The sequence below is a fragment of the Oryzias latipes genome, chromosome 16 (assembly GCF_002234675.1).
Source record: "Oryzias latipes chromosome 16, ASM223467v1".
Taxonomy (NCBI): Eukaryota; Metazoa; Chordata; class Actinopteri; order Beloniformes; family Adrianichthyidae; genus Oryzias; species Oryzias latipes.
In genome coordinates, this window is record NC_019874.2 from 20915343 (window position 1) to 20933391 (window position 18049).

General features: G+C 41.0%; 1 protein-coding gene across 1 annotated transcript; it reads left to right on the forward strand.

Moving 5' to 3' along the window:
- Positions 1 to 51: 51 nt before the first annotated feature.
- Positions 52 to 17605, forward strand: LOC101159291 (sodium/potassium-transporting ATPase subunit alpha-3). Its single transcript, XM_011485489.3, has 23 exons — positions 52 to 233; positions 344 to 442; positions 8760 to 8876; positions 9316 to 9375; positions 9577 to 9780; positions 9968 to 10081; positions 10240 to 10374; positions 10944 to 11061; positions 11182 to 11450; positions 11702 to 11900; positions 12039 to 12283; positions 12389 to 12581; positions 13030 to 13205; positions 13280 to 13416; positions 13519 to 13669; positions 14079 to 14247; positions 14473 to 14627; positions 14717 to 14840; positions 15048 to 15193; positions 15277 to 15407; positions 15550 to 15651; positions 15733 to 15824; positions 16186 to 17605. Exons 2-23 carry the CDS (start codon positions 437 to 439, stop codon positions 16212 to 16214), a joined length of 3072 nt encoding a protein of 1023 aa, XP_011483791.1. The 5' UTR covers positions 52 to 233; positions 344 to 436; the 3' UTR covers positions 16215 to 17605.
- Positions 17606 to 18049: the final 444 nt, after the last annotated feature.

An 18049-nucleotide genomic window follows, 5' to 3' on the forward strand; every position in this document is an offset into this window, starting at 1 on the left:
TCTTCCCCTGGCGGAGTGGTGCAAACTGAAGGAGTGGAGTACTGCGGCAGAACCGCGGAGGAGATTCGGGACGTAACCGTTCGTTGCGTTGGTTTCAGGTCTTTGACTCTCGAGTACCAGAGAGGGGAGGAAGGTAACCGTCCCCCCTGCGTGATGCTCCGCTTGAGACCGACGCATTTGATTTGAAAAACGCCTCGCAAGGAGATACATTACTAGCCCAACTTCTCTGAAAGGTTTGAGAAAACGGTTCATTTGGAACGCAGATTTAATTTTTTTCCGCGCGTGCGTACACGTTGGTCAAACTAGTTCAAATCTGAGCATTTCTTGTGTTGTGTGTTTCAAGGAGAGGCACTTTGTTGTAGTCTAAATTCAACTCGAGTGGCTGACACCTCTCAAGCCGTGCATCACCTGAGAGGAGCAAAGTGACTGCGCCATCATGGGGGTAAGAGCGACCTTTTCCAACTTTTTTTTTTAAATGATATGTAGCTCTCCTGAAGTGGCCTGAAAGACGGTTAACAGACAAAACTGTGAAGACCTAGCTAGGAAAAATCCCCTAGACCTCGCGAGAGGGACTTTGACTTAATGCGGAACTGTTTTAGCCTATTCTTCCAGACTGCGACAAAAACGGATGCAGGCAGCTAGCTGCTGTCAGGGGAGATGAAGGAAGCTGCGGCTTCCAGCCTCATCTCTGCTGTGGCTCTGTTTTGGCTTGAATGGGATATGCCGAGCTTAGCTCTTATTATATGATTGACTTTCTTCTGTGTAGCCATGTGAATTTCGAAAGTAAAGAAGAGCACACGTATATGTGAATTGTCAGAGTGTCACACAGGGCCTATTTTAAGTCTCTGATAGGCCTGGCTTTGAGTAACCTTGCCAGTCACAGTTGGCCTAATCGGTTTATTCCCAGAGTGCTCTTGTGAGGGAAGCAAAGGAGGAGGAGGGGGCTATGATACCCATCATAAACTGCATTTAGAAGAGGGATTTTGCTACTTTGGAATGCACACCTATATTACTGTCTTGTGTGATGGTGCCCCCCCCCACCACCACCACCACCACCACCACGCGAGTTCTCCGGTGCCGCGCAGGAGCATCTGGCGGTGGGCAGGAGGAAGAAGCTGAGCTTCCTTCCAGCGGAATCTATCAGTCACAGCAGCCTCAATGACCCGTGCGTCATAATGCGGTTACCGAGAATAAGCGCCTCACCAGCTTATTTCCCCTTTAATTTGTGACATAACAAGACCTCGATAATCGTCGGCAGAGAAAATGCGTACACCACAGATTAAAGAAGCGATGCTTCTTATGAACGCGGATAATCTGTTATTTATTTAAATGTTTAAAAAATAAGGTCCATATGTATTAGTGGTGGAAAATTCCTCATAGATGGACTCAGGAGGGGCTTGCCCTCTGCGCAGTCTTTGCCAGATCGCCATCCTGGGATGCGAGTTGTACTATTTAATGCCAAGGACCGGCGCGCCTGCGGAATGATGCAGCGGCGTGACGCAGCAGATGGAACATGATGCATGCGCAGACAAATGTCCTGGAAAGGCGACGCAACCCGCCGCCGTCACGGACACGAATGTTCAATAAAAAAAAAAAGAGCACCATAGATATGGATGGTGCTGTCGAGGAGGGAAAACGTCTCCTGTCCGGGTTGTGATAAACTACCCCGGCAGCATCCGCGGCCACTGCGTCAAAAGGAGATCGGAGTACCAAGAGTGCTTACGTCGGTGCTGCCGCAGGCTGCAAGTTAGGTTAAAGGATCAGTTGAGAAAAAGGAGAAAGGTTGAAAAGTGAAAGAGTATCATTTGCCAAAACGATAGGAGAGGATGCCATTGTAGGCTTCCTGAAGGGTATTGCTTTGCCTTTGTGCGCTGAGGTGACCCTGAAAAATAAAAACGATGCAAAGACATAAAGAGATAGTATATAATGGGAATTTATTTTTGAATTCTTTACATTTCGTTTTTCGATCGTTATCCCTTTTTATTCATAATTTTATGATTTCTTTTGGCAATATTCGCCTTTAACATTGTGCAATCACTGCAAGCTGTCCTTTCTCAAGGCCGCAGGGGGGCATCGCTTCCGACGCACGCGCCTGCGTCGAAACTGGGGCGGGGCATCAGAGTGGAAATTCCCTATAAAGAGCTGTGATAGGCTGACACAGGAGTCACGCAGAAAGGACCGAAATAAGTGGCAGCAGTGATGGTACCCAGAAATGCTTGAGTCAGGATCAAAAGGGGGGAAAATATCAGTCATTCTAAATTTAGAAAACACTCCAGAGGAAAGAATGTTCACATTCACACATGCACACACACACACATACGATTGATCTTGAGTGTTGCTTCTCTATCTGCATTGATGCAGACAGACGTTACATTGACTAAACTGATGCTTCTAGTGGTGGAAAAAAAACGAGATTTGGAGGAAGGCTGCACAGAGTCATGGAGTGCTGATATTTACCTTCAGAAACACGATACAGATACAGATAGGGATGGAGGGGGGTGGGTATCGCTGAGAAAACAGGGACAAAACAGCAAGGGCAGATAGTCTGCAGGTGTAGTGAGAGAAAGAGGGAGATTTGAACAGGGGGAAAAGGATACAGGATAATGACCTATAGCTCACGTTACTGCGGATCACGTTTCCTGCTGCGCACCTTGCGGGATTGGCAATCGGGGGAGATGAGGTGTAGGCCCAGCTGGGTGATCATCATACATTTATGACTAAGGGGTTTGTATGTTGGTGGACTTAAAATTAGGGTGCTGAAAATACATAAAGGGTTTTTAGAAAGTCATAATGTGGGTGTGGCTGCACTGATCTGAGACCATCTCCTGTCAACTGGACTTGCTACATGAAATTGTGATGCAAAAGGCTTTGTAGGACATCAAGTCCTGCTCGTGAGCAGTGGGAGAAAAGACTTTTGTAGGCGTTGCTTTAAATTTGGAATAGTGTGCCAGCTGCAGAGGCCCGGCCCTCCATTTTGGTGCAGAGACCAGCACATCTCTTATCGCTGCATCTAGAGCCTGACTTTGATGGGGAGGGCTGACTGTCCAAAACCCTCCTCTAGTTTCCTCAATATAAACATCACGATCCTGAAACTAATTTAATTTCAAGGTTTTATAGCAGTTTTTTCTGTCCAGTATTTTCAGTTATCTATCTTAGATGCTAGATTTATATGGTCATTTCTCAAAATTGTTCCCATTTAAGCCATGTAGAAGTCACTGATCATTTAATTAGTAATGAGCTTGGTTTCTATTGTTGGAATGTTCCATAGTCCAGATTCCTCTAATGCCTTAAAATTGCAGTTAGCCTTTTCCTGCTGGCATTGGACTAACAGGAGCGGTCTCAGTTGTGAGCGCAGCAGCAGCTTGTACAGTCCTGATGAAATGTAAAGGTCAGTTCTGTCTCCTTTGGTCATTACTTTTAAACAGGATTACAGTAGACCCAGAGATTGATAAGGCCAACATTTCCCAACTTAACATGCGGATGGTCTCCCATGCAGTGAACAGTTCTGGAGGTTTGCCTGACAGCATGACTGATGTAGGCTGTTGTTGTATAGATGTGTTTGTCTGTGGGAATAAATCACTCCACAGTTTGTAACAACAGCCAGCCATAGCGGACATAGGGGTTGCTACTCTACTTAATTTTTACTCTGATTTATTCCTGTCACAGCATTTTCCACTTTGTTTGTTGTAAACATTGAAGGGTTTCCATTGAGTTAATTTAGTGGGAGGTTGGCTTGGTTCCTGGTAGGAAATCACAGTGATTTTTGCATTGAAGTTGATTCATATTAATAGGAATTTGATTGTGTTGCCAGCAGCTGCGGTCAGTGTGAGCTTGTTGTTCTCTGTCACACAGATTCTTTGTTCTGAACAAATATATTAAAACAAATCAAATTTTAAAATTGTAATCTAAAGCAGGCAACACATACTTTTTACAAAACATGCAAACTTCAGTGCAGTGCAGTGCAGTACCTGGACAATGTTAGTACCATCTCCTAGAATGGAACTAATGAGATATGAAGGTTCATTTCTTTAGCTCAATTTAGTTTTTATTTGCTTGTGTCACTCTTTTGTTTTGATTTTAATAAAGAGAGCACAGAGCAGATGATGAGGTATAATAATAAACAATTTATAATATTTCGGTGCAGCAGTGTGTCAACCACCAAACGTGCATGTGGTAATGAATTCACCTGACCCAGAGTAAGAAAATATCAGCGACTGCAGTATGTTCCTGGGGTTCTTCTTGGTGGAAATATATACAGTATCTTCGCTAAAAGGCAGATAAACCAAGTAAGTCAAACAAATAAACTGATAGTGCCTCTTTTGAGGCGTACTATAGTGGGCTAATCCAGACTAGCTAATCCCAACCGTCCTTGGTCTGTTTGGTCCACAACCTGAGCCCCCCTACTTTGAATCCATCCTGTATCCCACTGCGAGAAACAGCAGATGGCCCAGTGACCTTTCAAGGTTACAAACACATGCATGCCTGGAATACAGGCTGCATTAAATATATGCCCCACACAAACTGAGTTATGCACTTTCAGCACAACACATGTTATGTATCCATTGCAACCCATTGTAATGGAGTTTTTTTGCTGTTGTTTTTGTCGTATCAGATTGGGTACCATTTTTTAAAACCAAATTTTAATGAGAAACTAATTTAGCTTAGAAATCAAATTTTCTTAATTTGATGTCATTCTATAAAAGTATTCTCAGTATTGCCTGTGGAAGTATTTTACATGCAATATTTACTTGGAGGAAAAATATGAAGTGTTTATTTTAATGAAAGGAGTCTCAAGGGGACCTTATTGATACGTCGTCAGTATCAATAAATTCCACACTAAAAAAAGATGCCTTTTTGGCAGCCAACGTGTCTTTGGTCCCTGTTTGAGCTCAAATTGGTTCTAAACCGATCAAAAACTTTAAACTGCAGTGAAACATTGGAAATGAGTGGATTGGAAATGTGCTAGTTTTTTATTGTAGTAATTTTTATGAAATGGTTATTCGTCCATCTTCATATAGTGACCACAATAATTTGGTCTCATATGCTTTGTTCAGTGCTTTCCCAAATAGGAAGTGCAAACCCATTTGCTTGTATAGCAAATGCATTGTCCATTAGGGCGGAGGGAACAGTGTGAGAAAAAATGCTGAGTGCACTGGTATTTTTCCACACAGCTTCCTCATATTAGTGCCAGAAAATCTAGAACAAAACAGAAACTCCACATCCCTACAAGCTATGCCTTTTCTGTATTTTCTGGGCTTTGGTAAAGCTTTATGTGTGTGATTGAAGGGAAAGATTAGAAGAAAAAAAACAATTCCCATCCAACCAAGCCATTATTTAACTTGCTTTGACACGTTCGACATGAGGTAAAGTTCACATGGGTGCCACTCCTAAAGTAAGCATGAAAATCCTAAGTTTATAGTCTTTTGGAGGCTTCATTTTAGTTCAATAAGTTTAAAAATTTAATTTAGCAAATAATTCATCAGATTTTGCCTATCTGGGAACTTTCACACTCCAGGTCTGACCAGGTCTTTATTTAGTTTACCCAATATCTTACTTCCTCTTTTCAGTGCATGTAGTCTAATACACTAACTCACCTCTGGTAACACAGATATACAGAAGGAACAGGCAGTACACTCCATTTCTTTGGTTCTGTTGCTCCTGATGCTTTTGTAACAGGGTCCAGTTACAAATGCATCAATTATTCCTCATCTTGGATCACATCAGGGGATCCTCAGAGCACTAGGCCACTGCTGAGCATCGTCACCATGCCAATGACCATGCAGGTTGCCATGGTAACGTGCCCTTCTAACACATTGATTCATCTGCGTAGTTCACATTACAAGAATTTGCAAGGTTCAGTTCTATTCGCCAAGGCAGGCTTGCTTGAGGCTTATTTTTGATCAAAACAGACGACACAAACGCTGTCTTAGTTTTACGGAATGATATTTTGGGACAATTAATTGCAACAAAATGTTAGTGAATGTGAGAGATGTTATTTTGTTGATGGTCACAGACACAAGCTTGTCCGTCAGTGGCACAGGTCTGTAATTCCAGCCTCAAGTCTCCGTTTCCCTTGTCAGTGTAAAGGGGGCTCCTTAAATTACTCTCAAATGATACAAGAGGTTCGAACAAACATGAAAACAATGCAATCATTGTGCAGGTTAAACATTTTTAAGGTGTTTAAAGAGAGAATACAGCTGATGTGTTCCACCCTCTCATTAATTGACTGACTGGCATTCACAATGTCTCAAACACAGGACAACAAGCTCTACGCATCCCCTTTTATGTCTGAGTGACACCCATCATTTCACCCAGTCTCGTCTGGAAAGGAACAAACGTTCAGGCGCATGCGGTTGTGCAATCTGTTGGAGTGGTACCACCGCAGGACAAAAAGCTGCTGTTCAATATCTAATAGGAAGTCTGAGAGAGGGGTGACAGCACCTCCTCCCTGTTTCCCTCCCTCTGGGATCCTTTCGCCACCTCTCTTTTGTTTCGCACTTTATCTGTCTCCACATCTCACCTAGCCGTCATTCCGTCCTTCCATGTGCCCGGTCCTGTCTGTCATCCGCCCGTCACGTTCATCTCACAGTATCTTTCTTCTTCACCCCGTTTCTCTTTGTTAGTCACTCATCTCCACCTCCCAATTAACTGCTCCATTGTCTGAATTTGTTGTGCTTGTGTAACTGTGTGTGAAAGACCTTTTTCTAAAGTTTACTATGTACTTTTATGTTTAATGTACATAGAGTAGTGGGCACATTGATGATCAGACATTGCCTAATAAGTGTCTTCCATGTTTAGTGAAAAAGAAAATGAAAGAACCCAGAAAAAAAACAATTTAAAAACACATATACAATTGCTAAGTAGAAAGAAATGTGCTCAAGTTCTTTTGAATTTAAACTTTAAAATAAATTAAGACATTTAATTAAACAAGTATAGTTCATACATGATTACTCATTGTGTTTTTTATAACACTCCCACACATAGCTAACAGATTCACAAACACACGCACACAGCTTGGGTCTGTCCCAGGGGATCAGCAGCAGTACTTTTCCACTACATCAGTCTCTTCTCTGTGCAGCCTCTTCCCCACCAGGCTTGCATGGTCTTGCTGCAGCAAGAGATTTGCACACCTGCGCCTTTAGTGCTGAACTGTGTGTGTTTGCATGTTTGAATATGTGTATGAGTGTGTGCGTGTTTGTTCTATTATCAAGCCCCTCCCACTCGTAACCTCATTCCAATTAATATTTTAGGTGATTTAGACATTTTTTATATAATTTTAGCATGACTGGCTTAAACAAGCAGTTGTGCGGTTGATCTTCAAAAGTGGTCTTTGAGCAATGGTCTAAAACGACGGGTGACAGTTGTTCTGCCTGCCGCCAAGGAACAGGAAAGACAGGATTTGTTGCTTCAGACTCATTCAGTTATGATTTCACAAACCTTTTGGGCAACAGCAGTTCAGTAGATGCTCATAGAAGTCATACAGGCATGAACAAACAGGCATGTGTCCTGCAGTGGTTGTGTATGTTATGATGTCATTTGACATGGGTGTAATTTCATGCTGGGAACCTATGATCTATATATTTTTGCTCATCTGTGAAAGTCTGTTTAACCTGAATGATCAGTTTACATCACAGCATCTTTGTCTATTATTCTTTGATGGGCAGATTGTCAAAATCTGATCTTCTGACAAGGATGTGACTGCTTTTCTAATCGACACTTAAACTTTATTGAATCACTTTTTTTTTAAATCTATTCAGCTATGCTGCTTCCTGGCTTTACAGTCTGCAGTTTCAGTTTAATTTAAAGGTGACTAGAATGTACTGGCCAGGAAAAAACATGGCCTCCTTACAAGCCACATTGCTTAGGTTAACAACGTAAACCAATTTTGGGGGAGACAATACGATTAAGGACAGTACCTTGAACAATAAGGAGAAAGCAGACACAAGGGCTGAAAGATATTTGGTGTTTCTGCTCTAATGCATATGCATGTGTAGTGGCTGTAGTTATCTCAACATCAAAGTGTCTCTGATGTCTCCAAAGCACTCCAGAGTCAAGAAAAAGCACTTTGAAGAGTCTTTCGACTCAATAAAAACTCAATTTTCCTGCTCTTCCTCTCTGATGTCCTCCATGCAAACTAATAATTTAACAATAAAGAACAGAAAATGACTAGATTAAGCCAAAGGGTTTGGATCATTTGTTCTCTGTTACTTTTTGATTTGCTCATCGGGCAGATCTACATATTTAGGTGGGAGTTGTTTTATTAGAAGTGATCAATAAAGAATGATGTGATGGACAGCAGATGTTGGTTTTGTTGACTTTATTCTTTTATTGTTGAAGCAGTTTGTTCAAGCCAAACAGAGCTGCCAAGGAAACTCATTTCCTTTTCATATTTTCAAATTTTTCTGAGTTGCATCACGCTCAGCAAAACCCTTTATCCTCACAAACTGAAAATACCTTTCATTCCTGCATCCATAGAAATTCTGCTCACCTCACAAGGCCACTTTGGAAGGTTGCTATATTTTTTACTGTGTTGTAAAACACAAAGAAGATTATTAAAAATCTCACTGCCCTTTTATCTAACTTGAAAAGTGGTGGTAAATACTTTAGGGTGGTGTGAAAAGCCGCTGCCATAAGACTTTTGGAGAGTTTTTACTTCCAGTCTAGTGAACAGCTGCAATAGCTACGCAACTGTCTTCAAAGCAGCTACTTCCACTAATCTAGTCAAAGGGCATGTATAAAACATATGTGTGTGTCTGTAGTATGGAAGGTCAGACAGTTACCGCGTTGCCACCACACAGGACAAAGATAAGCGATCCCCCAAGAAGAAGGGGAAGGGGCAGAAGGACATGGACGACCTGAAGAAAGAAGTGCCCATAGTAAGTAAAGTCTTTTTGGATCTGATTTCACAAATGCAATTTTCCACTGTCTTTCTGTCTTTTTTTTTTTTAAATGGGAGGAGAGAAACGTCAAATCATCCAGCAGAGTTCCAAAAAATGTGATGTTTTCTATTTAAATGTACAAAATGTGCTTTTGCCTGTGAGAAGAGTTTTCTGAAATCAGGAGGTTGTGAGCTTGATTCCACATTTCAGCGCAAGAAAAAATTGCCAGGGTTGCCCAACCTGGCTGCCCTAATACTGTAATCTCTCAGGTGAACTGCATGCAAATGACAATTTCTTTCAATTTGAATCTCTCTAAAGTGGAGATTTTATTTCAATTTAAGATTTTTTATATTATAATGGACAATATGAAATGAACACTGCTTCAAAACTCAATATCCCAGTCTTTTCACTTGTCTTGTTTTTCTGTTTTTTACAGACAGAACATAAAATGTCTATTGAGGAAATATGCAGGAAGTTGAATACCGACATCGTGCAGGTGAGAGTTTTTGTGTACCTGTGATAACCTAGAAAATAGGGCCGAAAAGAAAAATAGTTTTGCTAATCCGTCACTAGATGGCACTATGGTACTTCTGTTGGCCTGCTAGAGTTTTGAGAGCCCAGTGGGAAAAATGTCTTTCATCTCTTTATTGATGTAATATTCCTTTCTCTTTCTACTTCTATATTTTGTGTCTTTCAGGGACTGACCAATGCAAAGGCAGCAGAGTTTCTGATCAGGGACGGCCCTAACGCTCTTACTCCGCCACCCACCACCCCTGAGTGGGTCAAGTTCTGTCGCCAGCTGTTTGGTGGATTCTCCATCTTGCTGTGGACTGGCGCCATTCTCTGCTTTCTGGCCTACGCAATCCAGGCTGCAACTGAAGATGAACCTGCTGGAGATAATGTGAGCAACATACTGACTTGCTCGAGCCCAATTTGTCACCTGGAGTTTGCATGAACAAAGTCACACCTGGCTCCCCTCTACCTCTTAAGTGTGACATAAATAATGATGTGACAAATCGATTTCAGCCTTTGATTTTCCTCTCTCCACATCATCATAATTCCATTTTCCGTCCCCCTCCCACACACAGCTGTACCTCGGAATTGTGTTGACAGCCGTCGTCGTCATCACTGGTTGTTTTTCATACTTCCAAGAGGCCAAGAGCTCCAAAATCATGGAATCTTTTAAGAACATGGTTCCCCAGGTGAGTACGATAATAAAAAAGAGATTTTTAAGTGAAACACGTTTGAATTAAAAAAAATAAATAAATAACAACAATGGGAAAGAAAATTGAAAACATTTAAAGAGCATGTTTGCCTGGTGGGTTGTGCTCAGAGGCTGTTAATGATGTCTCCTTGACAGCAAGCACTGGTGATCCGTGAAGGTGAGAAGGTGCAGATCAACGCCGAGGAGGTGGTGGCCGGAGATCTGATTGAAGTAAAGGGTGGAGACCGAATCCCTGCTGACATCAGGATTGTTTCAGCTCACGGCTGCAAGGTAATATATGGAAAAACCAGAAATAAACAAATGTATCACTTGAAATATATCTATTTAGATGAATTTCTACGTCATAGAAAACTATTGGCCTCTTTTAGGCTTTCTTCGTTGATAACAGTTCATTTCGAACAAACAAACGAAAGTGATTCTAAGCATTTGCTCTGCTCTGTAAATTATATATCTAATTGAGAAGACATAATAAAAACTCTGCAATCATAGCTAAACTGAAAAATACTCGGGAAAATATTTTTATGATGATGTATTATTATTAATTACTTTTGATGATACTGTTGGACATTTATTTCCTGCCATTATTTCTGGTGAAAGTGTTTCTAAAAGATAAAACATCATAGGTCTGCTTTATTTTCATTTGTTCCATTTTTTTTAAATAAATGATAACATGGGGTAATATGTAGTGTTGCTGATTATCTTATCTTATAGTTTTCAAGATTTGGTTAGGACGAAGGGATTGTTAGTATGTTCTAATGTTTAAAAAATTTTCTTTTTCTACATCGATTTTACATGAACATTAAAAACTACTTTTCCTGCGTGTTTTTGTGGGTCAACAGGTAGATAACTCCTCTTTGACAGGAGAGTCAGAGCCTCAAAACAGGTCACCCGACTGTACCCATGACAACCCCCTGGAAACCCGAAACATTGCTTTCTTCTCTACCAACTGTGTTGAAGGTATTGTTACCATGACAATTTTTTGCACACCCTCATTTTTGTGCTTACATTTGATTCAAAGCCACTTAATGAATATAACATGTTAATTCTTCAATATTGGGCTTTTTGTCTTCAAACTAGGCACAGCACGTGGTATTGTCATCTACACCGGAGACCGCACAGCCATGGGTCGCATTGCTACTCTTGCTTCTGGACTAGATACGGGCAAAACCCCCATTGCCAAGGAGATTGAGCACTTCATCCACATCATCACTGGAGTGGCTGTCTTCCTGGGAATCAGCTTTTTTATTCTGGCCATTATCTTGGGTTACACTTGGTTGGAGGCTGTCATTTTTCTTATTGGCATCATCGTAGCTAATGTGCCTGAGGGACTGTTGGCCACTGTCACTGTAAGTAGACTACTGGTTCTGAATTAGAATTGGCATAATACTGTCTTTTGATTTTTTGTTTTTTTCCCCTTTACTGACCTTTCCCTATTTATGTTTTCTTGTCATTATTTTGATTTATTTAACTTTTTTTTTATTAATCCCACTATTTTTTATTGTTTCGTACCAAGAACCACTATATGGCACTAGCAATTTTACTGCTATTGAATCTAAATGAGTGCATACTCTAACACAATAAATGTCTGTGTTTAAAGGTTTGTCTGACTTTGACTGCCAAGCGTATGGCCAAAAAGAACTGCCTGGTAAAAAACCTGGAGGCTGTGGAAACCCTGGGCTCCACCTCCACCATCTGCTCTGACAAGACGGGCACCCTGACCCAGAACAGGATGACTGTGGCCCACATGTGGTTTGACAACCAGATCCACGAGGCCGATACCACCGAGGATCAGTCAGGTGAGAGCAGTAAAGGGCATTGTCTACAGCTGCTCTTGTTGTCTGAAACCTGGTAAATTGGTGAAAACTTTTAATTGGTGAAAACATTAAAAGAAACCAATGCAGTTTTTAACACCAACTGTTCTTATTCTTCTCCAGGTGCCTCTTTTGACAAGAGCTCTCTGACATGGCAGGCTCTGTCTCGTATTGCTGCTTTGTGTAACCGGGCCCAGTTCAAAGCAGGCCAGGACCCTATTCCCATCCTGAAACGAGATGTTGCTGGCGATGCCTCAGAGTCAGCCCTGCTCAAGTGTATTGAGCTGTCCTGTGGTTCAGTCAGGGCAATGAGAGATAGGAACAAGAAAGTAGCTGAGATCCCTTTTAATTCCACTAACAAATACCAGGTAACTATAGTTGAACATAGCTGTGAGTAGAGAGCTACCGTTGATCAACCCAGGTATAGTAGTTAAGAAGTTTTCCTGATACCACTTTCTGTCATGCTTCCATAGCTATCAGTACACGAAACAGAGGATCCCAATGATAACCGCTATCTGCTGGTGATGAAGGGAGCCCCTGAGAGGATCCTGGACCGCTGTTCAACCATAATGCTGCAGGGCAAGGAGCAACCTATGGATGAGGAGATGAAAGAAGCTTTCAATAATGCATACATGGAGCTGGGAGGACTTGGGGAGAGAGTTTTGGGTAAGAACTGCTTAAAGGACAGAGCAGACTTGTGTCCTCTGGACATACTGCACACTATCTTGCTTTAGTTAACAAAAGTTGGATGTTGCAAATACATTTTAAAAAAACAATTATATAAAATTATGATGATTAGGTTCAAAATGGTGAGAAAGAAATCTGATTAAATTGATGAAATCACTTATGGCTCGATGGAATTTGTCATTATTGTGCCTGAACAGTTTCACTTCCACTAACCTTTAGGAAGTTTAAGAGTTCAAAGTCATCAGTTGGTTTCAGAATTGTTACTAATTCTCACATATTTTAATCTGTTTTTTTTTTACTAGAATCATCCAGAGAAATGTATTATTCATAATTCAGAGCAAAACTTGGAAAACTTAAATTGAACTTTTGTTAACACCCTATATAGAATTCACACATTAAGGCAAAGATACTTGTTACTTCCATCCAGGTTTCTGCCACATTCTCCTGCCAGAGGACCAGTATCCCAAGGGTTTTGCCTTTGACACAGATGATGTGAACTTCCAGACGAGCAACCTTTGCTTTGTTGGCCTCATGTCCATGATTGACCCTCCTCGTGCTGCTGTCCCTGATGCTGTTGGAAAATGCCGATCTGCTGGCATCAAGGTAAACATCTCCTGCAAGACGCAATCATTTTTGATCAGATTTTGGATAAAAATCCAACTTTACTTGGTTTGTAGGTCATCATGGTCACAGGTGATCACCCAATCACAGCCAAAGCCATTGCAAAGGGAGTGGGCATCATCTCAGAGGGCAATGAGACAGTGGAGGACATTGCAGCTCGTCTTAACATTCCTGTCAGCCAGGTTAACCCCAGGTAAACCTGTTAACATCAGGATTAAGAAAAGTGACAGTCTGTAATGATTGTTAGGCATGTTTTTTTTTTTTTTACTGACGTGCTTCGAAAATTTGTTTTCAGGGATGCCAAAGCCTGTGTGATTCATGGCACAGACTTAAAAGATCTATCTCAGGAGCAGATTGACGACATCCTGAGGAATCACACTGAGATTGTGTTTGCAAGAACCTCCCCGCAGCAGAAACTAATCATTGTGGAAGGATGCCAGCGACAGGTCTGCATACTTTGATGTATTTTAAAACATCTGATCTAAAAGAAAAAGGGTGTTTCCCCTCCAAAAAGAATTGATGCACTCTTTATCCAGCAGATGGCGCTAGTTGACATAAACCGAGTGACGCAGTACAGCATTGTTTCACACTGTTTTGCATCTAAAACTCTTAAGTGGTTTTCGTTTAGTTTAATTTACACAGAAATGTAGACTTGGAAATTACTTTTTTTTTTTATTATTTATTTTAAATGCCTAAATCCAATCCTATTCAAAATAAAGGACAGGTTTATATATTATTTAACAAACTTTGCTAATAGAAAAACTCTCTTCAAATAATCTGATAAATGGATTAGTTTAAAGTATAACTGGGCTTATGTTAACTGTCTTTTCCCATTTTTTATTCATTCTCTCTCAGGGAGCCATTGTGGCTGTTACAGGCGATGGTGTGAATGACTCTCCTGCCCTAAAAATGGCTGACATCGGTGTTGCCATGGGAATTGCAGGCTCCGATGTGTCCAAACAGGCTGCAGACATGATCTTATTGGATGACAACTTTGCTTCTATTGTCACCGGAGTGGAAGAAGGTAAGGAAACCCAAAGGAAAAAACTGAAAGATTGAGAACATCTACATCAATAGTTTATGAACCTCTGGATATGGATGGATGCATATATTGAAGATAGAACTATTTGTTTATGGACACTTTTACGGACACAAAGATAAACTAGCAAACAAATGTAAACAAATTGTGCACAATTTAAGAAAACTAAATGAAATCTTGATGTTTGGACGTGTTTTTTTTCTCAATCAGGACGTTTGATATTTGATAACCTCAAGAAATCCATTGCCTACACTTTGACAAGCAACATTCCAGAAATCACTCCCTTCCTGTTCTTCATCATTGTGAACATACCTCTGCCCCTGGGAACCATAACTATCCTCTGTATTGACTTGGGAACTGACATGGTGAGAGTCATGTTAACTCACAATGACATCAGCTGAAGCCTTCAGCTCCCACATCACGATGGAAAATCTTATTTTCTCCTCTTGCTCAGGTTCCAGCCATCTCTTTGGCTTATGAAGCAGCTGAGAGCGACATCATGAAGCGCCAGCCCAGGAACCCATTCAGGGACAAGCTGGTCAATGAGAGACTTATCAGCATTGCTTATGGACAAATTGGTGGGTGAATAAATTCCTGGGGTGTTTCATGTGGACTTATCTTTAATCTAGATGTAGGTGTTTCCTAAAACAATATTTATTAGTTTAAGCTCCATCAGCTACATTATTTATGAAGCTGTCTGCACTGTAGTGGTGAAACCAAGATTTAAAAATGGTAAACCTTAAAAATGTGTGAACTAATTTGTCTCTGTGTGTTTCTCTCTTCAGGTATGATTCAGGCTCTTGGGGGCTTCTTCACTTACTTTGTCATCTTGGCTGAAAATGGTTTCCTGCCCAGCCGACTAGTCGGCATCAGGATTGATTGGGATGACCGCGCCCAGAATGACCTGGAGGACAGCTATGGCCAGCAGTGGGTAGGTGTGGTGTTACAAATGTATACTTGTGTGTTTGTCTTAAAGAGTTGTCACTCAGCCGCTGTTGTTCGTTTCCTCTACAGACGTACGAACAAAGGAAGATTGTGGAGTTTACGTGTCACACCGCCTTCTTTGTCAGTATTGTAGTAGTGCAGTGGGCAGATGTCATTATCTGCAAGACCAGACGTAACTCCGTGTTCCAGCAGGGCATGAAGTGAGTCCCAGAACCACAGTGAAACACCTTTACCTGCTCTATAACCTATTACATATTCTTTAAAGGAAAATATGAGTCTTATTTTGGCAAAATTTTAGCATTAAGAATTTTCTAAATATTTGTTTTTTGTCATTCATCGCAGGAACAAAATTCTGGTCTTCGGACTGTTTGAAGAGACAGCCCTGGCTGCCTTCCTCTCTTATTGTCCAGGCATGGATGTGGCACTCAGGATGTATCCTCTAAAGTGAGTAAGATCCTCCCGCATTCACATTAAAACATCATTGTCTCTGCTTGCTTAACGCTGGTTCTCTGATCTCACCCACAGGCCTACCTGGTGGTTTTGTGCAGTACCCTATAGTTTTCTCATCTTTGTTTATGATGAAGTACGAAAGCTTCTCATCCGCCGGAACCCAGGGGGTGAGTGCTCTTTTTCTTTATCGGTGTTTGCTTTGATTGCACAGAAAGTTATAGGTTTTTGTTTGTCTTTGGCATAGTAGATCTTCTGAATTCCACAAAATGAAATACATTATCTTTCTAAATGCTTGTTAAGTCCCAGTGAATCCTACTCTTAAATCTATGAAAACAGTTCAGAAGTTCCTTTCAAGCAAAGTGTCTGTTTTCAGTTAATTTGTACCTTAATGCAGGATTAATAGAAGTAATATTGACTCTAAATAATTTATCTTTCTCTTTTTATACATGAACAAATTTAATAAAAATAAGATTGTAAATAAACTGAATTTTCACTGTCTGTTCTGCTTTGTTTTTCTCTGCACTCCAGGTTGGGTGGAAAGGGAGACATACTATTGATCAACGGAGCACCTTTGCTCTGCCCCCTTATGTCTTCTACTCATTGCCCCCTTAATGTCACTCCACCCTTGGCAAGACACATCCTCAGAACCCCCTTCGCTTTAAAGCAATTTTCATCACAACTGCCCCAAAGATTAAAAACAGCAAAAGCACCTTTACAACTTTCTACATCGACCTGCCCTTCTCCTCCCATCTCCTATGATACTCTTTGCATGTGTTCTGTCACTGCTGTGTACTTAAACCAATATATCTACCAAACGGCAGCTGCATATTGTATATGTAGATTTGAATGAGCTAAAGACACAAAGGGAGTGGTTATGCTCTGCAAAAAAAGGCCATCCAGCTCCTTCTCCTCCTTGTTTGGAACCATCATGTCTCTCTGTACACTTTCTTTTCCCTCCCCGTTTCCTTCTTGCCAACTTTTTGCCAGTCCTCCAGTCACACACCGTGTGATCCTGCTGCGACACCAACTCTACTGCCACCTCTCGCTTCCTCCTCCTGGTTAAGGAGGACCAGCAGAGTGGTCATCTCCCTGGCATTCTCCTTGCATTCATTCCTTTCTCATCTGTTCACAACAGCTACAGTGTTAATGTTTCGATAGGGGGTTCATTTAGATTTTTTTTTTGTATGGGGGAGAAGATGTGTAAGAGCTGCTTTTCCTCATTTAGACTTGTCACAGCAACCCTCCCCATCCTTCCCATAGTGTCCTGTTCTCCTTGCCCCCCTCCTCCCCCACCCCTCCTGCCCTGTTTGTGTGCAAAGTGTGAACCATCGTCCTGTTTATCAATTACAGTTCAGCCTTTTCCCAAGTTGGCAAAGACAACTCAGTCTTTCTGTGTGCTCTAGGAAATCTATATAATTCTATACTGAATTTAAATGAAACAATAAAAACGTGTTGGAAAAACAATGCAACAGAGACATTTATGAAAGCCATCATCAATGCTGGTGAGAAAGAAAAAAGTAAAGATATTTGTTTCTCTTTTTGTATTTTGTTTGGTTAAGTTTTTTTTTTTTTTTGCTGGTTTCTCAGGAGGCTCATCTGAAGTGTAACAACAAAGCAGGGTCTCAGGTTGTGTTTTTACTAAAAGGCTTTTAGGCTCCTGTTACTGCACGTGTGCAGGTATGGATGTGTTGAAGTGTGCTGTGATGCGGTGACAATGAAGTCTACCAACCTGGGGTTTTAACTACCAGAGCAGATTGCCGGCGACAGTGACCAGTCTGGCCCAGGTCTGCGTTCATGCTTGTGTTAGGAGAGCAGTAAAGGTCTCCTCAGATGGCTGAAAGGGTTGAGATTTAAGGCAAAAAAAAACACGACTAATAAAAAAAATGTGTGTGTCAAATAAGTGAAACCAACACCAATAAAACATCAAAAACATTTAATACAACCTAGACCGCATTGTGTCGTTGTTTTTGCTGTTTCAAAGAACATTTTTTCTGGTCTTACCCCTTCTCTTACCTTTTTTTTTTTTTATATCCAATAGACTGATTAGATAAATTTGAAGATGAAATGCCACCTAGTGTTGCAAAGTATAAGTGGACTTTAGATTGAATCTGCATGAGATGCCACAAGGGGGATGTTGTTGGCAGCGGCCCAGAGTAATGCACCAAAACCACACTATATATGCAGCATATGTCAGCCCCGCTAAAATGAGGGGAAAAATAGCTCCAGTTATGTAAAACTATGTTTCAGAAAGAGTATCCAGGTCTCCAGCCTCAATTTAAAGCCTCCAGCTTATAAAACAAAACATATTTAATACTTAATAGAAATAGTGCTTATACTGTTACCTTTTCCATATGAAACGTAGGCATCTGGAACTACTAAAGGTCACTTTGCA